The 25,861-nt window shown below is 40.6% G+C and overlaps 1 protein-coding gene across 1 annotated transcript in view; it reads right to left on the bottom strand.

Moving 5' to 3' along the window:
* LOC145412865 (patched domain-containing protein 3-like) overlaps positions 1–25,861 on the bottom strand; it is a 136,332-nt gene that overhangs the window by 73,657 nt on the left and 36,814 nt on the right. Inside the window, exons 5-8 of the mRNA XM_080282665.1 lie at positions 8,364–8,618; positions 6,479–6,650; positions 5,757–5,860; positions 2,117–2,237 (exon numbers count right to left, since the gene is read on the bottom strand). Of these exons, the coding sequence (XP_080138791.1) occupies positions 2,117–2,237; positions 5,757–5,860; positions 6,479–6,650; positions 8,364–8,618 (652 nt within the window). The remainder of the gene's footprint in view (positions 1–2,116; positions 2,238–5,756; positions 5,861–6,478; positions 6,651–8,363; positions 8,619–25,861) is intronic.

The following is a 25,861-nucleotide window of genomic DNA, read 5'->3' as shown; positions in this document are numbered from 1 at the left end:
AAATAAAACCCTACACACATCAGAAAGAGAGAAGGACCTAGGTGTGATCATCAGTAACAGACTATCTCTGGCTGACCACATCAGTGAGAAGGTACGGAACATGTATACACTGCTTGCAAATATGAGAATAGCATTCACATACATAAATGAAGACATGCTAAGAAAGTTAACATCATTCATCAGACCAACCCTGGAGTATGCATCAGTAGTCTGGAGTCCTCATCTCAAAAAACACATAGATAAGATTGAAAAAGTTCAAAGGGCTGCTACAAGATGGGTACCAAGCTTAAGGGATCTAAGCTATGAAGAAAGACTAGAAAAACTGAACCTACCAACACTACAGGAGAGAAGGAAAAGAGGAGACATGATTGTGCTATATAAATGCATATCAGGGAAGGAGAAAATAGACATAAATGACCATCATCCACTCACTGTGATGTAGTGCTGCCTACTCCTTCCTTAGCCTTTATCATTCTTTTTCTGTGCCTGCCCTCCTCTCTTCCTATTTCTCCCATCTTTCTTGTCACTTCTTATTGCTTTTCTTTCCTTTACAGGTGGCTTTACATTGAGTGACAAGCCAAATGGTTTCCTGTAAGCCAAGAATCCATTTACAATGCTGGGTGGTAACCATATAACCAAACCATACATGCTCCCTACATGTCAACAAGTGGGTTGGTGAAGGGTTAGTGCCCCTCCCCGTAAAATAACTAACTCAAAGTCAAATGACCACCCCTTACGGGATTATGGCGTCTGGCAGTAGATAGATAGATAGAATAGATTACATAACCTGTGGGGATGCATCAGCAAGAGGACACTGCAAAAAACTGCAAAAAAAGTGAGGCGATAAAGATGTAAGGAAATTTAGTTTCCCAAATAGGGCAATTGATCAGTGGAATGCACAACCAAATGAAACAGTGTTTGCCAAAACAATTCATAACTTTAAGGATATGTACGATAAAAATGGTTCAAGACACGGGACAGTACGAGCTTGACTCATTCCTGCAAAGATACAATTAGGTAAGAACAGTTAGGCAAGAACACACGCACGCACGCACACACACACACACACACACACACACACACACACATATATATACATATATATATATATATATATATATATATATACATATATATATATATATATATACTGTGCTTGTGCATGCATATTCCTACAGGAGAAAAGAAAGAACTTAGTATTGCCTGTGAGGCAGAGACCATTCAGATGACTGCCCTGCTAAAAAAGGGAGCAACCTTTGTCATGTACATTTCCCTACACACTTCATCCAGCCAATCATTCTTCAGCTTATTCAATTGTTACAATTCTTAGTCTCTTATCATCATATCCATGCTTTCTATGTGACCATACCATTTCAGCCCACTATCATATCCTTTGATCAGTTGACTTATAATTCTGTCTCTAGTGAATCTGTACATTGTACAATAGAACCCCTTTTTGACAAACCCTTTAAGATGTTAATGGTGGCACATAAAATGAGACATTTCCAAGGTGAGTAGATATAACCCTGAGCAAGGCACTAAGCATGACCTCTTCTCTCTTCATCAGAGTTCCCCCTTTTATTCCCTCAAATGACTTCAGCCACAAGCCAGTCTTCTCAAACAAAACTTGACCTGTTTCCTTTCTCTTCCCTCTCACTTCATACCTATCTGATTTTCAGTCTCAATTATTTCCATTTCTTCAACTCCCCCTTTTCATCTGCATTTCCCTGTCTTCTTCGCACTTCCCCATTCATCTTCCAACACCAGTGTTTATTTCTCTCTCCTCATTGACACTTCTCTTCTTTTCCTTTCATAGAACTGTACCTTTCATTCATGCAGCCTCATCCTTACCTTCCCAAGCTTCTCACCCCATTCTTCTCAATTACACTACAGTACTCTCTCCACACATCCCCATCCATTCTTCATCATAGGTAATCTCCCAACTTCACCCTTTGCATTTCACATATCCAGTCTTGTCCAAACTTTCCGCAGTCCATTTGGTTCCACCATGTGCAGCTTCCCTTTCCCTTCCTCACTAACCTCCTTTTCCACTCTTTCCCATCTCTCCTTCCAAACTAATCCTCTGATCCCATCCCCACCAACTTTCTCCACTTACCCTTGTCTCGACCAGATTGAACTTGCCCAGCATGAGCTGAACGTAGATAAAGAGCAGAATCACACCGATCGCTAAGAAGCCCACATCTCCCAAGATGGTCTCACCACTTATCTCCCCAAAGCTGGCGGTATTGTTAGTGGAAATCATAGTGTTAGTGGTGGAAGTTGTAAGGATTGTGTGGATATGAGTAGCTATGTGACAGAAGTAGGTACTGACAATAGTCAAGTAGTGTAATGAATTTGATGATAAAAATAATGAGAGAGATGGTGGTGGCAGTGGTGAAGGTATAGCAGTAGGACTGAGGATGAAAGCTGTGAGTTTTTGGTGGTATTGATGATGGCAGAGATGGTAATCAGAGCTAGTAATGATCAAACAGTGATGTAAGCAGTAATGACAGTGTGGTTGTGGAAGTGGTAATCATGGTTCTGGTAGTTGTTTACACACAATGGCACAAGCATAAGTGATGGAGGTTACAGTGGTGATTGTAGTGACAATGGTGATGGCAGTGATGGTTACACTGGTGGCGGAATTGGTAGTGGTATTGAGACTAGTTGCAGTGGTATTGATGGTCATGTTACAAACTGTGGTGGTGATAGCAGTAGTCATGACCTCAGTGGGGAAAAAGGTTGTGACAGTAAGAATGATGCAGTGGTGAGGGTGGTAATTGTGATAGTGATGGTAATGATGGATGTGGTGGAGATGATGTCAGTCATTAGTGGTGGCAGAGAAACTGTCAGTGGTGATGGTGTTATTAGCGGGGGTGACAAGGATGGTTGTATAGTACACTCTGTCCAGTTAACTTGGCTTAAAACTGTGATCTCTCCATCTTGAAAGCTGAACTGCACCCAGAGATTGTTGTTATTGTTGTTGTGGTTGCAGGCTTGTCTGACTGTGAATCCAGTGGACCGCAGGCTAAAACTGCCCTTCTCCTGCAATCCACCATGTTCCAATAAAAGTCTCCTTCAGGTTCAGTGTATGAACTATAGTTATGGGGATGATGGACTTAAAGCATTGCCACACTATCCCCCATTCCTACTGATTCAAAACTTTTTCACATGGATTTTCTTAGAGTGAGATCTGCTCAGTTATTGAGGTGTTCTATGCTGTTTCAGCTTTGACAGACTAAAACAACAAATAAGGTGGAGAGCTTTGAATCAAAAGAACTCTCTTCACAGTAGAAGATTGTAACTGTCCTAGTAACATGAAGGAAAAAAGGAATGATGAACAAATATCTGATGGATGTGTGTCTGTGTTAATGGTTACATGATGTTGACAGATGACATCAGATTATTGTGCCATGTATAATATTGCCTATTGTGGGGATGGTGTCAACAGTGCTGGTGACAAAGATACTGACAATGATGGGAGTGATTATGGTGTAAGTAGGGATGACGATTGCATTAATGATGACAAGGATGGTGGTAGTAACAGCAGTGAAGGTGGTTGTGGAGGTGGAAGTACTGTAATGACATTATTGGTGACACCAAGTATGGAGGGTGTTGTGGTAGTGACAGGAATGGTGGTAATGATAGTAATGGGGATGGTAGAGGTAGTGGTTATGTGGTAGAGGGAATGGTGGTGATTAATGACAATACTGATTATAGTTTTGATGGAGTAGTGACAGGGATGATGGTAAAGGATGGTAGCAGGAGAGAGCTGACAGATCAGGTATTTTACTGCAGTATCAGCATCAGAATCTGTTAACTCATGACTATTGTTATCAGTGGTGGAATATGAACATAACACAACTCGGGAGAAAGAAAACAAAACATAGTAAGATTACCACATAAGGTCTAAATTTTCCTCCATTTTACCTGCATCTACATTTCTCTCTACCCTTTCTATACGATGTGTGCATTTCACTTAAATTGTGATTTGTTCTTGTTTTTCCTCCATAATTTTCCCATCTTTTTAAAATCTTTCTATCCATTCTATTATTCTTTTCCCTGAAGTGCCCCTTTATTTATATTTTCCTTCAGTTATCATTTTAATACAGTAAAAACTCGATTAACCGGCATCCGATGCATCGGCACATCCCTGTAACTGGAACACAAATTCGATCCGGCATGGGGTCGAAAATATTCCGGATACCACTTGTACCCCTATAATTCTTGAGTAGTTCTGTACAGTACAGGATAAAGTAGTGTATGCAGCTAAGTTTTCAAAATTATTTTGGCCTGTAACATATGCTAAATTTTTCTTTAAATAATTTTTGGTTTTGTTTGCTGGTTTGTGTTCAGTCCTGTACAATTTCTCTTGCTGTCTTTTTTTGTGTATTGTAGTGTACCTGTACTGTATCTTACCTGTACTCTAGCTAATACTGAATAATGTACTTTATGAAATAAAGTCCCAAGTTTGGTACTATTTCATTTGTTTGACCTCCCAGAAAATTTCTAAGAGTAACATTCGATTATCCAGAATATTCCATATCCGGAGTGGAAGAATCCCCATGCATTCCAGTTAATTGAGCTTTTACTGTATCTTTTCTCTGCCTTCTTCCAATCCTTCTCTTCTTCCTTAGGCATCAGTATTCTGTAACTTCTTTCATTAAGTACAGTATTGTCAAAATTTCACCCTCCTTTTTCTTCCATAGTTGTTTCAAGATAAATAATACCTTGTGTTCTCTCTCATTACTAACCACTTTTCACATCTTTTTTTTTTTTTGTGTGTGTGTGCATCCTGTACTACTTCTCCTCTTGTACATGCTCTACATTATCAGTCCACTTCCTCGTGTATCTTTATTTCTTACATCTAATGGATTATTGGTGGTTAAGGGGGTTAAAGCACTTCAGCAAGATATAACCCATAAAGAATTTTCAATTGAGGAATAGTTTGGATTCATTGCATACATAATGCCACCCAGGGGTGATCACCTGGTGACTCTTGTCTTAAATGCTGGGACTGAGCAACCTAGCTCCAGGCTCATAATGGGGTAGGAAGGATTGGATGGTGGATGGATAGACCTGTCTCAAATACATACCTCCTCTTTTTCCTCTTTATTTACATCCTCCCTTATCTCCTTCCCCTCTTTCCTTTCTCACCTGTCTCTTCTTATCCCTCCATCTGCCTGAGCCTGTATCTCCTTCCTCCAAATACCTCTTCCTCAGTCTCATTCCTGGTTATACCTCATATTGTCTGTCTCTTTTTTCTTTCCCCATCCCCTCTTGCCTCATTAGGAGTGTATGAGCCCAGCACTAGACTTCTCAGTCCAGACATTTAAGTTGAGTAACCAGTTACACATCCTTAAGTGCAGTGGTGGCATCAAGAGCGACTTGGGGGCTTAACACACACAAAATCCTCTCAGTCCCCCTTAGCCCATTAATTTTGAAGCAAAGTATTGCACTTTTGGCACTTGGGTCATCTCAGCCTTCCGTTGCTCCCAGGAAGTTCCCTTTAAGCCCACCATATAAAAAAAAAAAATCCTGGATATTCCACTGTTTGAGCGGCATTATGTGCGCAATAAACTCAAACGTCCTCTCAGATTTAAAAACTCGTGAGACACATTCAGATGGTGCATATTAACCCACTAGACTACTATTCATCGACTTTCTTGCATCTTTCTTCTGCTTACCTATTCCTGTGTCACCTTTCTTTCTTTTATCTACCTGCACTTTCTTCTTTCTCTCCTCTCCATGCTCACCTCCTCTCAGCCTGGAGGTAGACTCCAAGCCCTTGAGGTCGTCCTGTTTCATCCATGAGCACTCTGATGAACTCCCCTTCCCAGTCATACAGTGCCTGGTTCACCTGAAGAAGAGTCCCTGTAATGTAGCTGTTTGTGTTTGGATGGGGTTGGGATGGAGGAGACTAAGATGAAGTAGGGAAGGGTGCAGGGTGTGTGCATGTGCATGTATATGGGTGTGGTGTGCATGTGTGTGTATTTTCTGTGCATGTTATATATGTGTGTGTGTGTGTGTGTGTGTGTGTATGTGTTTGTGTGTGTGGGAGAGTAAGTGAGTGAGTGAGTGAGTGAGCGAAGGGGGATGGTAGTTGGCCTCTCACATTTGGTTACAGTTCATCCAGTTAATATGTAGGCTATAATATATAGCCCGTACTTCATTTTGTCATGTGCTATACGTCAGGAAACATCAGCAGTCTGTTAGTATAAAAATTAATAAACACACAGATAAAGACTAAGGAATGCTTTTACATTCTCCCATGAAATAGAGCTAGCAAGCCAACTTTCCAGTAGTTCCCGCCAACCAACTTGCCTATAAGCCAGTCTGTCAGTTAGATTGCTGTCCATTTGACCAGTCAGGTTACCTATCAGCCAGCCTATCACCCAGCCTATCTATCAGCCATCCTACCTAACAGCATCTTCATACCCACAAACATCAAGAAATCAATCGTTGAGTGCTTATATACCTCGCCTGCCAGGCCTGCATCATTGTTCATACTGCCGACTTCCAGATCAGTCCTGTTGATCTCCATGAAGATCTGTGTCAGAGAGCTCTGTGCCCTCACTATCAACCCTGAGCTGTCTCTCTCGATGCCGCCCAGAAACTCAGTGAAGTTCAGCGGATAGGCATAGGTAGCACTGTGGAAAGGAGTGGGACTTAACTGTTCAGGAATGCAAGGGGAAGGGAGAGGACCCAAGTATGAGCAATGCAGGATGAAAAGAAGAAAAGGTGGAATGGGAAATTAATACTGTATTTCAAGTTGAAAAATTATATAGAGAGGAAATGGAGAGGAGATTTATGTAGAAAAACTTAACCTACATACTCCACTCATGACTATAACTGCAATGGCAATGCTCAAATTTGTGTAAACTTATGTTGTTTTGTCAGTCACTTACAGATTCACTTAACCATTTCTAATATCAGTCATGCTTCTGTATTTCAAAAAGCACTCATTTGAATGCAATAGTAGAACTTGCAGAATGAACTCAGGTGATAACGTGCATTTACTAGCATTATAGGATCTGAAAACCTTCATATCTGATAACCTTCATAATTTGTGATAATCATATCATCTGTAATTTTACTCATCCAAATAAAATTTCTCCTCCAAATTTCATCAAAGTTTGGATCAGCCCTTGGCCATTCTACCTTAGCTCACCCATCTTACTATACTGACCTTATGAGTACAGTACAGTCAGGTATTTATATACTGTACCCTAAGGATGGAATATGTTCCAAAATATCACAACATACTCCTTAAAATTAATTCTTTAAGTTTTGGGAAAATGGTAAATCAGCATTTTAGATGGCTGAGGAACTTTGACAGGCAAGTTTTGTGTACCATGAATTCAAAACAACTAAGAATATAAAAAAGTGGCCTGTGTAAAGACTTACTGCACCTCCAGTCTTAAGCAAACCACCCATACTGAGCTCCCTCCATCTTAACCAGACTTCATTTTGCTTTTATTGTCTGTCCACCCTCACCTATGCTGACTTGCCCAAACTAATCTTATATCAGTTAGCATTAACTAACTTGATCTTTTCTAAGATAACCCATCCTTGCCTGCCATAATCTGACCTTATGTGGTCTAATGTGATCCAGTTGTATAATTTGCTAACCTTCACTTAGTTAATCTGATCACACAGAAGCTGATCTTTTGGGTGGTGGACATTTTGCTGTGCTGAAGTTAGCCATCATAAAATGTCCAAGTGTGAAAGTATTCTTGTAATGGTTATTTGACAGACGTTAGTGCAAATCCAGCCTACTTTTGCCTAACTTGATTTGCATATATATATATTCTTGAATTAACAGTATCCCCCTGTTTCCTTTATGGAACAGGTCTCTGCTCCATACATGGAGATCAGAGGTTGGCCTTTGTACTGTGTACTGATGTAGTGCATTAGGCTTGTTGCCTTCGTACACTTTTTTTAATGCTTGGTGGTATCGTGAGTTAAGGCATTCCAACCAGATGTGGCCTATAAGGGTCTGTGTCTGAGGGATGGTAATGTTTATTGCTTATGTAATGCTGCTTATGAGCAAGCAGCTAGTAACTCTTGCCTTAAACATCTGAACTGGGTCACCAAGCCCCAGGCCCCAATGCTGCTGATGGAGTTGTACAGCACAGGGTTGGATGATGGATAGGTGGAATAAAGTTTTGACTAATATCTTGCAGGCTGATTTCACCTAATCAAATCTAACTAGACTTAAAGACATATTTAGCTTAAAACTACAGTCTCCAGTATTTTATCCAGCCTAGACTGACCTGCAGGCAGTCTGATTTCACTTAATCCAATCTGACTAAACCTACCTAAGTTAAAATCTTCACTGACATAACATGCCCTGACCTGACCTCATAGTAGCAGTATTGACCTCCTCAATGACCCTCTCATCAGTGAGAGCTTCAATTTTGGCATCATTGTCTCCCCAGATCTCAAGGATACTAATTTCAAGGCAGGCTGTTGGCATCATCTGGTAGAATTCATAGTAAATGTGCTTGTCAAAAGCTAGTGACCAGTCAATGGGAGCATCGGGGTCTCGATCTGGGAAGAGCTGAAGCTTCACACGTCTCAGTTCATCCTGCTGCTGTCCACCCAAGGCAGGGACTCTGAGAAAAGTGGAGGAAAATGGAAGTAACAAAAGGAGCAGGAATGGTTGAGAGAAAATTAATATACTGTACTGTATACTGAGGAAAAGTAAAGGGCAGATGCAGGGAGTGTGTGGGAGTGACAGTGATAGAGATGGAGGGAATGGGAATGATGGAAAGTGAAAGAGAAATGGAGAGACTGTGAATGATGGAAAGTGAAGGACAAATCAAGGAAGTGGGAATGATAGAGAAATGGAGGGAGTAAGAATGATGGTGAGAAACGAAAGGGAAATGGAAGTGGGAGTGATAGAAAGATGGGGGGAGAGGGAATGATGGCAAAAGATACAAGTACAGTATACTAAGGAAATGGGAATGATGAAGGGAGTTGATGGAAAACAAATGAAAGAGTGAAAGTGATGAAAAGTTGAAAGGGGCAATTCAGAAAATGAAATAACTGTTACAGGGACTGCAAATGATGATGATGTGGAGATGGTGGTGAGCAACTGGAGAGAGAAAGACAGACAGACAGGAATGATGCAGAAATTGGCTGAGGATATTGTAATTAAAGGGAATTATTTTTAGGGCATGGAAATGATGGAAAGGGCATAAGATTGATAAAGAATTGATTAGGAGGAACTGGTCCTGGAATAAACAAGATAAACAAGAGGGTATAAGGGTTTGATGGGAAGGATAAGACTAATGGAGAGGACATTATAAGGAAGCTGGATGGAGTAAGGTTGTTGTACAGGCAGTATAGAGAATGGGATGTTGTGGAATGGATGTAAGACAGATTCTCACACTGCAAAGGGATAAAAAAACAAAAAAAAACAATGGTAGGTCATTCTTTATGTGAGTAGTACTGTCTGGTGGTACAATGAGAACTAAAAAAGAAGGCATTATTGTACTGTACGGGAATTGTATTTAACCCTTTCAGTATGAAATACAGATGAAATAATTTGGTGGCTGCAAGATTACAATAAAAAAGGTATCATCACACTGAGAGTTTAAATAAAGGGCCAGACATTCATTCCTATTCATTCAGAACAAGATGCTGTCCATTAATTAAACTTAAATTCATCCTAAAACAGTTATTGAAGGAGACTGATGAATTAGAAGGGATGTATTAGTAGATATTAAGAGGTAAATGGAAGGGAAAGAATATTTTAAAAAGGTTGGATGGTATGTGGAGAAAAATGTGGTGAAGAGGAAAGGTATGGTAATAGGCTGACCCTGGAAACTGTGTAGATCATCCTGGATAAAAAGGAGTGTCTCAGGAGTGAAACAAAGATATAATTAATTATAGTCATGTGCAAGAAATATGGAGATGGGGAGAATGTAAGGATTAGAGAGGTGTCTGCTTGCTGAATGTGGTGGGAAAGGTAACTGGTATAGTAGTTACTCAGAGGGTGATATTTTGATGTGATATTTCATTATGATATCTAGGAGAGAAGTTTTTTAATATGGGCATGTGAGTATTTTTAGCATTCGTGGATTTGGAGAAGGCATAAGATAGAGTAGACTGGCAGGCATTGTGAAAGATATTGGTAGTATTTAGGGTGGAAAGTAAGTTACTCAGAACTTAAGTACAGTATTCAGATTTTTAAGGAGCAAAAGTAGCTGTCATAGTGAACGGTGCATTAAGTGTAAGGTTTGGGTTGCTAGCTAGATTGAAGCTGTGCTATAATGTCACCATGGTTGCCCAACGTGTATGTGGATAGGCAATGAGAGAGTTGGAAGCATGGACACTGGGTAGGCAGTTGGAAGCATGGACACTGGGTAAGCAAGTGGTTCTTAAGAGAGGAAGTAATGAGTGGAAAGTATCTGCATTTCTGTTTGCTGATTATTTAGTGCCAATAGCACATGAGGAGTGGAAGTTACATAAGTGATATGTGAAAGAGATACAGTAATTTAAAAGAGAATATAGAGAAGTCAGTGATGATGTTTGAAAAAGGCATTAAGATACAGTGTATTCTAAACTGACTCAGAATAGTAGAGAAAAAATAATGTGCTGGTGTTCGAGTACAGTTAATTAGACACTAGGCAGTGCTATGATGATGGTATGGATGATGAATTGAGGAAGAAGTGCAACAAGAAAGGAAGTAGTAGGGGAGCTGAGACTAGTGATTAATATGATATAAGCATGGGAGTGAAGAAAGCACAGCATTACTGTATATTGGTTCCAACACAGACATACAGTACAGTAGTGAAGCTTGGATAATTTATGTCCCACAAGCTTGTGGGACATAAATCAAGGATGAGAATGGTTGAAACAAGTTGCATCAGAAGTGCGTATGGTATGACATAATGGAAAAATGAAAGGATTCATGAAGACTGGTACAGAGAATGATAAGGAAAATAAAAAAAGACATTCTGATTGGTTTAGCCATGTAGGATTAATGGATAGTGAGCCTGATCAGATCATATGAGGATGATGTGGGTGGAAAGAGAAGGAAAGAGGTTGAGAATATGGTGGAGAGATAAGATGTCAGAGTGTATGAGAGGTGCTCTTTTATACTGTAGGAAGTGGGGTCATAAATGAGTAGATACAGAAATGAATGAAGGATGCAGAACAGGGCAATAGATTGTTAAATTTATTAATTGATAGAGAGAAAGGCTGAGAGATAGGTATATAGACAGACAGAAATAAAGATGCACCAATTACAGTAACATATATATGTATATATGTTACGAGGAAAAATGGGCAAAGGAAAGAGAGGGGCCATTAATTTATGCAGTTCATCATCTTTTGACCCATCAAAATCTTCCGCTGGCCTATCCTCAAATTTTTAACAATATCCAACTCAATCCTGCATCGTCTTTGTACATACTTGGGGTTTCATTCTCATGGGATTTATCTTGGAAAGATCATATTACCTCTCTTGTAGAATCTGCATCTGAGAGATTAGGTGTGCTAGGCCGACTCTGTGCCCTCATTACCTCAGCACAGATGTTGACCTTACTCTTACACAGGAGTTTTATTCACCCCTTTGTAGAGTACAACTCTCATGTGTGGGGAGTTTCCCCACATATAGCTCTTCTCAACAAGGTGGGTCAAAGACTTTTTGTCTCATTAACTCTCTTTGTCATACTGGCTCCCTTCAACCACTGTCCCTTCACCACACTGTTGCGTCTTTATCTCTTTTGTATTGCTACTTCAGTGGTCACTGCTCCTCTGAACCGTCTGCGTGCGTCCCTCCATCACTACAGCAAGTGCATAGCATCCTGCAGCAAACTTTCATTCCTTTTCTGTCCAACTCTCTAATGCAAAAGTTAACTGTTATGTCCAATCCTTCATATATACAACAGGTCGGCTCTGGAGCTATCTCCCTCTGTCTGTATTTCCTACTTCCTATGACCCCCAGTCTTTTAAACACAATGTGTCCAGGCATCTTGAAAAGAACAGCTCTTGAATCTGGTTCTCTATTATCTTGCTTTCATTTTATCTTGGATGGAACATCTTGTGGGCTTCTAGCCTTTGGTTCCTTCTTCTTTGCATAAAAAAAATGCAGAGGAAAGCATCATCTCAAAGTGGAGGAAAGCAGTTTTGGCACATGAAATTTATGAGAACAGTTTCAAAGGTGATGGTAATGGTACTAGGCATCTATGCTGTAAACGCAGCTGTGCCTTTGTGTGTGTGTGTGTGTGTGTGTGTGTGTATTTACCTATTTGTATTTACCTATTTGTAGTATACAGGAATTGAGCAATGCTCGTGTTGTCCTGTCTCCATATCCACATTTATCAAGTCTACCTTTACACACATGAATGTTTTTCTCATGCACCACCTCTTTGTCTAAGTCATTCCAAATATTTAAGTATATACCTGATTGTGATATACACGGAATGTACTATGCTCGTGGGTTTCTGTCGCTGTTTCTCAATAAGTCGAATTTAACTTTAAACTCGTTTATGTTTTTAGACTGGACGATCTCTTTGTCCAGGCTATTCCATAAGTCTATACTTCTGTAAGGAAAGCTATATTTCTTGATATCCTTCAAGCAGCTTGACTTTTTCAATTTCATTCCATGTCCTCTTGTTGCTTTCTTATCCCATACAAACAGATCTTCTTTGTCAATTTTATCTACTCCCACCATGGTCCTGAACACCGCAATCATGTCTCCCCTCTTTCTCCTTTCCTCTAATGAAGGCAAATCCAGTTTTTCCAGCCTCTCTCTGTATGACAGGTCTGTCAGACTGGGGACCATCTTGGTTGCTGTTCTTTGTATTCTCTCAATCTTGTTTATATCTTTCTTTTTGTGTGGGGACCACACTACCGCTGCATATTCTAACCTGGGGCGGATCATGGCCACTATCAATTTTTTCATCATTTCCTCATCCATATAATGAAATGCTACTCTTATGTTAGTCAAGAGCTTATAAGTCTCTCCAAGTATCTTGTTAATGTGCTTTTCTGGTGACAAACTATCTTGGACCAGCACTCCCAAATCTTTCTCTTCTCTCATTTTTGTGATTAATTCATTACCCAAAAAATAATTCAGTGATGGTCTCCTGGTACTTTTACCCATTTCCAATATTTTACATTTCTTTACATTAAATTTCATTTCCCACGTCCGGCTCCAATTGTGTATCCTATCCAAATCCTCCTGCAGTATTTTACAATCCTCCTTAACCTCTATCTTCCTCAAGATCTTTACATCATCAGCAAACAGACTTGCATAACTGTTCACTCCATCTGCCATATCATTTACGTAAATCAGGAACATTACTGGCGCCAACACTGAGCCTTGAGGGACTCCACTTGTTACTTCCCTCCATCCAGACATCTTTTCCTTTATTACTGTCCTCATTTGTCTGTCTCTCAAAAAGTCTCTCATCCATTCAAGAAGTTTCCCCTTTAGTCCTCCTATTTATTCTAGTTTCCACATTAGTCTCTTATGAGGTACCTTGTCAAAGGCCTTCTCTAAGTCTAAGTACACACAATCCACCCAACCATCTCTCTCCTGTACCACATCCATCGCTCTTGAGTAAAAGCTCAACAAGTTTGAAACACATGACCTTCCACTTCTGAATCCAAACTGACATTCAGCCAAAATATTCATCTCTTCCAGATATTTTATCCATCTGTCTTTCAGGATTCTCTCACACAATTTTGCGACCATGCTGGTTAGAGACACTGGTCTATAATTCAGGGGTTCTTCCCTGTTTCCTCCCTTGTAAATTGGTACCACATTTGCCCTCTTCCATTCTTTTGGCACTTTCCCCTCTTCCAGTGAGCATACAATTAAGCTGTGAATTTTATCCGCCAGTTGTTCTCTGCATTCCTTCAGTACCCAATTAGAAATTCCATCAGGTCCTGGGGCTTTCCTTACATCTTGAGTTTCCAGTAATTTATACACTTCCTGTACCTCCACTTTTATATCTTTCATCACCGGAACATTTCTAATCACTCCCTCCCCTTCCACAAGCTCCTTTTCTTTAGTGAAAACTGACTGGAAACGTTTGTTCATTATTTCTGCTTGTTGATTTGGAAAAGGCCTTTGACAGAGTCCCTAGAGAGGTGGTGAAGTGGGCAATGAGAAAGCTTGGCTTGGAGGAGTGGCTGGTTAGGGTGGTTATGGCCATGTATGTGGGTGCTCACACCCAGGTGAGAGTGAATGGAGATTTGAGTGATGAGTTTTCCGTGAATGTTGGTGTGCATCAGGGGTCAGTCTTGAGTCCCATGTTGTTTATCATGGTACTTGAAGCCCTTTCACGTGACTTTAGAAACGGACTCCCGTGGGAGTTGTTGTATGCTGATGATTTGGTGTTGATTGCAGAGAATGAAAGGGAGGCGGAGGAAAGGTTTAGGAAGTGGAGAGATGGTATGGGGCAAAAGGGTTTAAGGGTAAATGCAGATAAAACAAAAGTGATGATATCTAGGGTTGGTGGCGGTACTGTCAAAGACGAGGGAGAGTGGCCATGTGCAGTTTGCCACAAGGGCGTGGGAAGTAATTCCATCTTGTGCGGTGTGTGTGATAAATGGGTGCATAAGAGATGTAGTGGTATCAGAGGTAGACTGCGAGATAATGCTGATTTTATGTGTACGGCGTGCCGGGGTGAGCAGGTGGAGATCGTCAGACGTGAAAGAATTGAACTTGCTGGTGAATCTCTTGAGTGTGTGGAAGAGTTTTGTTATTTAGGAGACATGTTGTGTGCTGGAGGTGGGGCTGGAGCTAGCTCTGTGGCTAGGGTGAGAAGTGGTTGGAAGAAGTTCAGGGAGCTCTTGCCTCTCCTGACATTGAGGGGGCTCTCCCTACGTGCTAAGGGGTCTTTGTATGCAGCGTGTGTTAGGAGTGTAATGCTGTATGGCAGTGAGACCTGGGCAGTGAAGGAGGAAGACATTCGCCGGCTCAGACATACAGAAATGACAATGATTAGGTGGATGTGCAGTGCGTCCCTGCGTCCAAGGCCTGGAGGGGCTGGGTTTACAATGGAAGAGTTGAGAGGTAGGATGGGACTGGAGTGTATTGGTGTTGTGATGAGGAGAGGTAGATTGAGGTGGTTTGGACATGTGGAGAGGATGGGGGATGATAGTTGGGTGAGGAAGGTGAGAAGTGTTAATATTGAGGGTGGGGTTATGAGGGGTAGACCGAGAAAGACATGGGACGAGGTCATTAAGTGTGACCTTAGGGTTAAGGGACTGAACAGGGAGGCTGCAATGGATCGTGCAGCATGGAGAGCCGCCATTAGGTGACCAAGGCCGACACATGCAAGCATGTTGGAGCCTTTAAAAAACGAAAACGAAACGAAACGATTGCCGCATCCTTAAAGACCTCTCCTTCTACTTTCAGCTTGGTGATTCCTTCCTTTTGTTTCAGTTTACCATTAACAAATCTATAAAACAGTTTGGGTTCATCCTTGCATTTGTCAATTATACCTTTTTCAAAATTCCTTTCTTCTTCTCTACGTATTCTTGTGTATTCATTTCTTGTTCTTTTACATTCTTCCTTTGTTCTGTCGTTACCTCTCTTTCTCCAATTGTTCCACGCCTTATCTCTCTCTTTTTTTGCTATCATACACCTTCTGTTAAACCACTCCTTTTTCCTGTTTTCTTTCCCTCTTACTCTTGGTACAAATTTTTCCACTCCCAAATTATAAAGGTCTAGAAAGATATCCCACTTCCTCTGTATCTCTCTTGTTTCTCTGAATTTTCTCCAATCCGCATTTTCAAAAAAGTTTCTCAATCCTGTAAAATTTGCTTTGCCAAAGTTGTATCTTCCCTGTCTATGAAGCTCGTCTCTTGGCTCGATGTTTCCTATTAACATCTGGAACTCAATGACCACATGATCACTTTTTCCCAAAGGACAGAGATATTCCAATGATTCTATTACATCGGGTTCTTTGGTGAACAGTAAATCTAACCTTGCTGGTGTGTCCTCACCTCGAAACCGTGTCTCTTCTTTGACCCATTGCGTCATCACATTATTCATTATTATATTTAATAACATAGTGCCCCACGAATCCTCGCCGCCTCCCGAGTACCATTCCTCCCAGTTCACCTCTTTACAATTAAAGTCACCCACCAAAATTATATAATTGCTTTTCTCAATTATTTTTTGCAAGTAGCTAGCCATATCTGACAACATCTCATGGTATTCGTCATCCTTCCATGCTCTCGTCTTAGGGGGAACATACACTACTGCCATATCTCTCTTAACATTCTCTCCAGTTTCTAATTTCATATATATCACTTCAGCCCTGCCTTCTCCCATTTCCACAGTATGTTGTTCTTCACTGCTATCATCACTCCTCCTCCCTTTTTTTCTTTTCTGTCTTTTCTCCACAGTTTGTATTTACCATCTCCCAAATGAACATCAATATCTTCTCTTGATTTGGTCTCTACAAAGCACATGACATCAGGTTCATGTTCTCTCAAGAAATCATTAATTTCGATCCTTGTCGATATGAAACCATCAACATTAGTATATATCACCTTCAAATTATTTTTGACGTTTTTAATACCCTCTTTTCTCCTACTCTCTGTCCGTACCACTTCCTCAACTTCTGATCTTTCACAACCATCCCCCCTAGTTTCCTTCACTTCTATTTCCTTAAATACCATTTCCTTACTTTCATATCCAATACTCTCCAAAAAAAAGTATTACGTTCTTCCTCTGTCCTCTTATCATTTTTTTCCTTTACTTCTTCCTTTAATGATTTTAAAACTTCTCTTTCTTCTTCATTCAGATCTTTTCTTATTATAATATTTTCCATCCCCGCCTCTTTGCTTAATTTCCAGGTGTGTGTATTTACCTATTTGTATTTACCTATTTGTAGTATACAGGAATTGAGCAATGCTCGTGTTGTCCTATCTCCATATCCACATTTATCAAGTCTACCTTTACACACATGAATGTTTTTCTCATGCACCACCTCTTTGTCTAAGTTGTTCCAAATATTTAAGAATATACCTAATTGTGATATACACGGAATGTACTATGCTCGTGGGTTTCCGTCGCTGTTTCTCAATAAGTCGAATTTAACTTTAAACTCGTTTAAGTTTTTAGACTGGTGTGTGTGTGTGTGTGCGCGTGCGTGAGTGCATGCGTGCGTGCATGTGTGTGTGTGTGTGTGTGTGTGTGTGTGTGTGTGTGTGTGTGTGTGTGTATTTACCTAATTGTGATATACAGGAAATGAGCTACGCTCGTGGGGTCCCGTCTCTGTTTCTCAATAAGTCAAATTTAGCTTTAAACTCATTTAAATTTTTAGACTGGACGATCTCTTTGTCCAGGTCATTCCACAGATCTATACATCTGTAAGGAAAACTATATTTCCTGATATCCTTCAAGCATCTTGGCTTCCTCAGTTTCATCCTGTGTCCTCTTGTTACTCTCTTATCCCATAAAAACAAATCTTCTTTGTCAATTTTATCTACTCCCATCATGGTCCTGAACACTGCAATCATGTCGCCTCTCCTTCTCCTTTCTTCTAAGGAAGGCAAATCCAGCTTTTCCAGCCTCTCTCTATACGACAGATCTGCCAGACTGGGGACCATCTTCGTTGCTGTTCTTTGTATTCTCTCAATCTTGTTTATATCTTTCTTTTTGTGTGGGGACCACACTACTGCTGCATATTCTAACCTGCAGTGAATCATGGCCACTATCAATTTTTTCATTATCTCCTCATCCATATAATGAAAAGCTACTCTTATATTAGTCAGGAGTTTATACGTCTCTCTAACTGCCTTGTTAATTTGTTTTTCAGGTGACAAACTATCCTGGACCAGCACGCCCAAATCTTTCTCTTCTCACGCTTTTATGATTGGTTCATTACCCATTAAATAATTCAAAGATGGCCTCTTGGTACTTTTACCCATTTCTAATATTTTACATTTCTTTGCATTGAATTTCATTTCCCACATCCGGCTCCAATCGTGTATCCTATCCAGATCCCCCTGCAGCATTTTACAATCCTTCTCAACCTCTACCTTCCTCATGATCTTTGCATCATCAGCAAACAGACTTGCATAACTGTTCACTCTATCTACCATATCATTTACGTAAATCAGGAACATTACTGGTGCCAACACCGAGCCTTGGGGGACTCCACTTGTTACTTCCCTCCATCCAGACATCCTATCCTTTATTACTGTCCTCATTTGTCAGTCTCTCAAAAAGTCTCATCCATTCCAGGAGCTTCCCCTTCAGTCCTCCTATATGCTCTAGTTTCCACATTAGTCTCTTATAGGGTACCTTGTCGAAGGCCTTCTCCAAATCTAAATACACACAATCCACCCAACCATCTCTCTCCTGTAGCACATCAATTGCTCTTGAGTAAAAACTCAACAAGTTGGACATACATGACCTTTCACTTCTAAATCCAAACTGACTATCAGCCAAAATATTCATTTCTTCCAGATATTTTATCCATTTATCTATCAGAATTCTTTTGCACAATTTTGCAACCATGCTGGTTAGGGACACTGGTCTATAATTTATGGGTTCTTCCCTGTTTCCTCCCTTATAAATTGGTACCACATTTGCCCTCTTCCATTCTTGAGGCACTTTCCCCTCTTCCAGAGAACACACAATTAAGCTGTGAATCTTATCCGCCAGTTGTTTTCTGCATTCCTTCAGTGTGTGTGTGTGTGTGTGTGTGTGTGTGTGTGTGTGTGTGTGTGTGTGTTCTTACCTAATTGTTCTTACCTAATTGTATCTTTACAGGAATGAGTCAAGCTCGTACTGTCCCGTGTCTTAAACCATATTTATCGAACATATCCTTAAATTTGTGAATTGTTTTGGCACACACTATTTCATTCGGTAGTGCATTCCATTGATCAATTGCTCTGTTTGGGAAGCTGAATTTCCTTACGTTTTTATCACCTCTCTTCTTATGCAGTTTTTTGCAGTGTCCTCTTGCTGATGCTTCTCCATATGTTAAGTAATCATTTATGTCTATCTTCTCCTTCCCTGATATGCATTTATATAGCATTATCATGTCACCTCTTTTTCTTCTCTCCTGTAGTGTTGGCAGATTCAGTTTATTTAGTCTTTCTTCGTAGCTTAGGTCCTTTAAGCTTGGTATCCATCTTGTAGCGGCCCTTTGAACTTTTTCAATCTTGTCTATGTGTTTTTTAAGATGAGGGCTCCAGACTACTGATGCATATTCCAGGGTTGGTCTAATGAATGATGTTATTATCCTTCTTAGCATGTCTTCATTTATGTATGTGAATGCTATTCTCATATTTGCAAGCAGTGTATACATGTTCTGTACCTTCTCGCTGATGTGGTCAGCCGGAGATAGTCTATTATTGATAATCACACCTGGGTCCTTCTCTCTTTCTGATGTGTATAGGGTTTTATTTCCTAACTTATAATCCCAATCAGGTCTTTTTCCACTTTTACCAAACTTGATTACATGACACATGTCCACATTGAATTCCATTTGCCATGTATTACTCCATTCATGAAGTTTATTTAATTCTTCTTGTAGCTCTTTACAGGAGTCTGTGTTAGTAATTCTCCTTTGTATTTTTGCATCATCTGCAAACATATTCAGATAGCTCTCATTTCCAGTGTTACTGTTTATATCATTTATATACACTAAAAACATGATTGGTGCCAGCACTGAACCCTGTGGCACTCCACTAGTCACTTCTTTCCATGATGAGTGGTTTCCTCTTAGTACTGTTCTCATTTCTCTTTTTATGAGAAAATCTTGCATCCAACAAAACAGTTTGCCTCGAATTCCTCCTTGATGGTACAGTTTCCATTAAAGTCTTTGGTGTGGTACTGTGTCAAAAGCTTTCTTGAAATCTAAATAGAGACTGTCCACCCATCCTTCTCTTTCCTGTATTGTGTTTGTTACTCTGTCATAGTAGCTCAACAGATTAGTAACACATGATTTTCCTTTTCTGAAACCAAACTGTCTTTCTGTTATCATACTGTGTTCTTCTAGATGATTTACCCAAGCTTTTCTTATAAGCTTTTCTAATACCTTGCTTGCAACACTGGTCAGTGATACTGATCAGTAGTTGAGTGGATTTTGTCTATTTCCTTTCTTGAATAAGGGGACAATATTTGCTTTCTTCTAAATATCAGGTAGTTTACCTTGACTCAAGGATTTCTTGAAAATTAAAAATAATGGTTTACTTAACTCCTTTGCACATTGTCGTAGTACCCAACATAAAATTTCATTGGGACCACTTGCTTTTCCTCTGTCTAATTTACTTAACTCCTCCTGTATTACTTTTTCTGCTATTTGTATATCTGGTAGTATGTGTGGACATGCGTGTTCCACATAGTCCCTCTCAAAATTTTTTTCTTCTGTAAAAACTAATTTGAAATTCTTATTTAGTGCTTCACAAATATCTTTCTCTTGTGTATAAGTGATTCCCTCGTCCGTAATGGATTGTATTATATCTTTTACTTTGGTTTTGCTTCTGATGTAGCTGTAAAACAGCTTTGGTTGATCACTACTTTTATTTATTATTTCCTCCTCAAACTGTTTTTGGGCTTCCCTCCTTATTCTTGTATAATCGTTTCTTGCCTGTTTGTAATTATTATACGCCCTTTCACTATTGTGTCTTCTGTATCTATTCCACAACAAATCTCTTCTTTCTTTTGATTTTTTACATTCTGTATTGAACCATTTCTGTATTTTCTTATCTGCTTCTTTGTGCTGTGGGATGTACTTCTGGACTCCTATTTCATAAAATTCACAAAATTTTTGTATATACAGCATTTAAATCTTGTCCTCTAAGCTCATTTTCCCAATGAACTTCTAAGAAATACTTCTTTAGGTCTTGATAATTTCCCTTTTTATAGTTTAGGCTCTTTTTGTAACTTTTATTGCTGTTAACTATGTCATATGCTATCCTGAAGTTGTAATTTAGTACTGCATGATCGCTTTTGCCGAGTGGAGGGTGATATATTGAACTGTCAATATCACTTTCTTGCCTAGTAAATATTAGATCTAGCACTGAAGGTACATCGAGTCCTCTTTTTCTGGTGGTTTCCCTCACATGTTGCGTTAGGAAAACCTCTTGCACGAGATCCAGGAGCTTTTGGTCCAACAGCTTTCTTGGCTAATTATATCTAGAGTATTCCAATTTATATTTGTATTAAAATCTCCAGTTAGTATAATTCTTTCCGATTTCTCTTCCATTTTATGTAGTAATGATCTTAAACTCTGAATTGTACTCTCTGCCAGGTCCTCATATTCATCTCTTTCCCACGTGTTTGATCTGGGTGGCATGTACAAATTGGCTACAATTACTTTACCTTCAGATGTGTTGATCTCTACTGCAATCAGTTCTACTTGTGATGGTATATCTAGTTTTATTTCATTGACGTTTAGATTTTTCTTAGTTAGCATTATAATTCCTCCTCCTTTTTTTAAATTTCTGTCTCTTCTCCATATATTGTATTCCTCTAAGTTTAGTATGTCATTGGATATCCTTGGTGTTAATTTTGTTTCAGTTAGGCATATTATTTGTGGTTCATTTTCTCTGACATAATCATTCATCTCTAGTAATTTAGATACCATTCCATCCACATTTGAGTACATCAACTTTATCATCTTGTTTATATACTTGTCATGACATGGTTCTACTACCTTCCTCCTTTTTATTCCATCCTGTTTGTGTACCACTTTCATACATGCAATCCTATTACTTTGTAAAAAAATTTCTTCTCCTTTTCTGATCTTCCCTCATTTTTTGTTTTTGCTTCCTCCCTTTTCTCTTTCAGTAATTCCAGTTCCTCTTGTGTTAGGCATCTTTTTATCCATACATTTTTGAACTCCTCTTTTTCCATAAGATTCTTTGCATTTTTTAGTATCTCTTCCACAGTGTTTACACTCTGGAAAGTCACCTTTAGAGGTCTTGTCTTGTTTTTCTCATATTTCCCTAATCTTTTGTGTTCCTCTATGTCTTTACTACAGATTTCCTCTGATACTTCTTTCAGTAAGCTCATTACATTTGCCATCTCCTTTTTGTCTCTTGTGATCTTGTTTTTTACTTCTTCCTCTTCTATATCAGTGATTACTATAGATTTGTTTATATCTACTGAATCTATGACTAACTTTGGATGTGTGTGTGTGTGTGTGTGTGTGTGTGTGTGTGTGTGTGTGTGTGTGAACTTACAAGTCATCCTGCTAGTGGCTCAAGCTTGGTGGCTGGTTGGGTAGGGATAAGATAATGGTAAGGGGGTGGGGGGGTGAATGGACAGGTGGGGTGGGTAGAGTAGATGGGATGGGGGAGTTCCATAGGTTGGGTAGGTAGGTTTGGTGGACTGGGTACATGAGATAAATGGGTGGACAGGTGTGGTGGGTGAGGAAGGTGGTTTGAGCAGAATAGGGGTGAGCAGACAGGATGAGGTGGGTGAATGAGTGGCCAGGGTGGGTGGGTGGATGTACAGGCATGGTGGGGTGAATGTTTGGTGGGGGAAGGGGCTTTGTTGATGGAAAGAAAGGATTTGTTAATGGGTGGGTTTGTGGATGTGTGACTTGCCAGAGGACACAGTAGGAAACAGGCTTACAACACTGGGTGAGTGAGTATTGGGAAAGTACTCATATATTATGAGTTTGTGGGTGGGTGAGTGGATGGATGAAGGAAAATACTGTAGGTCCATGGTTGAAATTCGATCCATGTGGAAAAATAGATTCATGGGGGAATATGTGCTTGGGGGAAATGGGCACAAGTGGAATCATAGGATCAGTGGGTGAAAAAAGGCCTATTGAGGAAATAGGTCATTTTGAAAAAAAGTCCATTTAGAGAATAGGTGTTTCCTCATGGGGAAAAACTAGGTCCCTGGGGAAAAGTAGGTGCATTGGTAAAATAGGCCCATGGGAGATAATAGGCCAATGGGGATAATAATATCATGAGAGAACACACATGGGAATATAGGTCCTGGAGGTAAAAAAAAAAAAAAAAGTCCATGGGACAAATAGATCTTTGGGAGTTACAGCTTCACAGGAGAAATAGATCTTTGGGAGAAAATAGGTCTGTGGAGGAAAACAGATCCATGGTCGATATATGTCATGAAGGAAATACATTTAAGGGAAAAATTGGTCCCGTGAAGGAAAATGAGCTCACTGAGTGAAAGTACGTCCATGGGGAAAAATAGTTGTCTGGGAGGATGACTCCTAGAGGATACACCCAGAAATGGGTTTATGTGCTAGTGTAATGGGGTCTATAAAAGCCCACGTTGCTTAGAGGCAAAGCAGGGATCCTCTCTTTGGCTCAGCGGTAACGTGCGCGCTCATGAAGCACGAGGGCCTGAGATCGAATCTCAGCCAGGACAGTGCAATTGATTTGTTAAGTTTCAGTTCGGTTATTACATTGCTGGCAGTGGTGGGATGTGAGGCGAGGCATTGAGGACAATGATGTTGGTTAGCTGACAGCGTCCTAGTCCTTACATCCTGGGCATGAGCTGTCTGGTGTGGTCCGCAGCATCCCCAATTGGGTGGCCTCTGATGCTACGCTACCATGTGTTCAAAACTGACCAAATTAAACACCAAGGGGAGAAAAGAGTGATGTAACGGGGTCTATAAAAGCCCATGTTGCATAGAGGCAAAGCGGGGATCTTCTCTTTAGCTCAGTGGTAACGTGCACGCCTATGAAGCGCGAGGGCCTGAGATTGAATCTCGGCCAGGACAGGGTGATAAGGAGAGCAAGAAGAAGCACTCAGAGAGTGCAGTACCTTTACCCAACAGTTGATTAAGGGCCAAATATTTGACTTTGCCCTGTGATCTTGACCTTCAACCAATTTCTCTCAAAATTAAATTACTTTATTCTCACCTGTCCCTTAGCACTTCCAAAACCTTTGTTCCAAACCAGATTGATATATATATATATATATATATATATATATATATATATATATATATATCAATCTATCTATCTATCTATCTATTGCCAGACGCCTCAATCCCGTTTGGGGTGGCCACAAACGAATCGCCTCCAAGTCGCCCTGTCCCCTGCCATTTCACTGCCCTGCTCCCAACTCACACCCCCCTCTCTCATATACCTCTCCACCCCATCCTTCCATCTCATCCTCGGCCTCCCCCTCCCTCTTCCCCCCTCCACCTCACTCACATACACTCTCTTCGTCAGTCTCTCACCCTCCATCCTCTCCACATGGCCAAATATATATATATATATACACACAGTGGGCTCACACAGTACTTGTGATCACAGTGCGCAAATTACATAGTACACAAGTGACCAGAATCATAACCATAAAACTTTGAATGTGTGAGTTTAGCTCACAATACCCAAGGCAGAGGCAAGGAGTGGCCCAAACTGCTACTGTATTTCCCAGACTATGCGACCCTCCCCCCACACGATGCACCCAGCATCAGCAGCACAAGTTGTACCAGGTTTCGAGGATGTAACATTGGCAGACATACGAGAGGCACACACAGCTACCGAGGAACAGCCTCCCCAGGAAGTGTTGCATCAGATAGATGAAGCTGACGTTGAGCCTGAGGCCAAGCAGAGTCAAGTAGAGGAGCCTAATGTGATGGAGGGTAGCACAGAACTGTCTGTGTCAAGGATAAGCAAGATCCTTGCAGGAGTGGATAAGCTCAAAGAAGAACTGAAGACACAGGAAATCTGCCAGCAAAGAATGGAGGAGGTTCTCGTTAATATTGACAAAGCCTTCCCTCTGCATGGACAGGCACAGGCGAGAAATTAACAGGAGGAAGCAGACGCTCATAACAAGTTACACACTGCAGTCTCAAGAAAGTGAAAGTGAGGAACCAGCTACATCGTCTGATCCAGTACCTGTAGAGGAAGAAGAGGATGTATTGTCAGTTGTGTCAACAATGGACTTTGTGGGATTTTTGGCTGAAGTGATTGAGTTAGAGGCTCGTGGGGAAGGTGCTCAAGAGGAGTCTAGTTATGAGGAGGAAAATGTTGGTGCGGTGAGTGGTGCGGCGGCCGGTGTGGCAGGGGGACTCTATGTGTGTTGCCGTGCTCAGAACCCCTGCTATTTAAGTCCATCAGGCCTGTCGTCTACAGTTTTTAAAGTGACTGACCACAATTTTGTTATTTTAGCCATATCTGTAGCATATGTATTAAAAATTTTCTCTTTATTATGTCTCTAAGGTTTAAAAAAATATGAAGGTTTAAGGGGGTCCTGTCAATATGTTATTTTTCTCATAAGATGTATTCACAGTACGCGAAATCACAGTGCGCTAGGCCGTGGACTGCCCATCCACTCCTGTACTGTGCGAGTCCTCTGTATATATATATATATATATATATATATATATATATATATATATATATATAAGTATTCCCTCTAATATCCGAACGCCCAATATCCGAACATCCCCACTAACCGGACATAATCGTCCTGGGATCCAACATTCCCAAAATGGTCTGAAAACCGCAAAAAATTCGAAAAAACAAAAAAAGAATTTTTCCCGCCCGTAATTTGAACTTGCTGCACGCGGCGCGGGACAGCTTTGTTGTAGCGCGTCATTCCTCCGACGTCCGATAGAGCGCCGCTGCATCCTCCCCACTTTCCGCCTGTCTCTCGCTGCGAGTGCACACTCGTCGTCATGGCTGCCCACGTGCTCGCTTTTGAGGTGGTTCCTTACCTGCTGCAGGCACTCCTGCTGCTCTCAGGCCTCTTATTAGTGTGTGTGATGATGGCCCCGCTGCCTGAGAAGAGGAAGAGAGTGGTGTTGACTCTGAAGAAGAAACGGGAGATTTTGGAGAAAGTAGATGCGGGGTGGTCTTCTTCCCGCATCCTCCACGAGTTCAGCCTGGCCCGATCTACTTTGTTCAATATCAAGAGATCCCGAGACAAACTCAT

Source organism: Coenobita brevimanus, chromosome 94 (genome assembly GCF_032717465.1).
Source record: "Coenobita brevimanus isolate Jiangsu-jjx chromosome 94, ASM3271746v2, whole genome shotgun sequence".
In the NCBI taxonomy this organism is placed as follows: domain Eukaryota; kingdom Metazoa; phylum Arthropoda; class Malacostraca; order Decapoda; family Coenobitidae; genus Coenobita; species Coenobita brevimanus.
The sequence above is the reverse complement of the archived record's forward strand: the minus strand, read 5'-3'. Positions and strand labels throughout refer to the sequence as shown.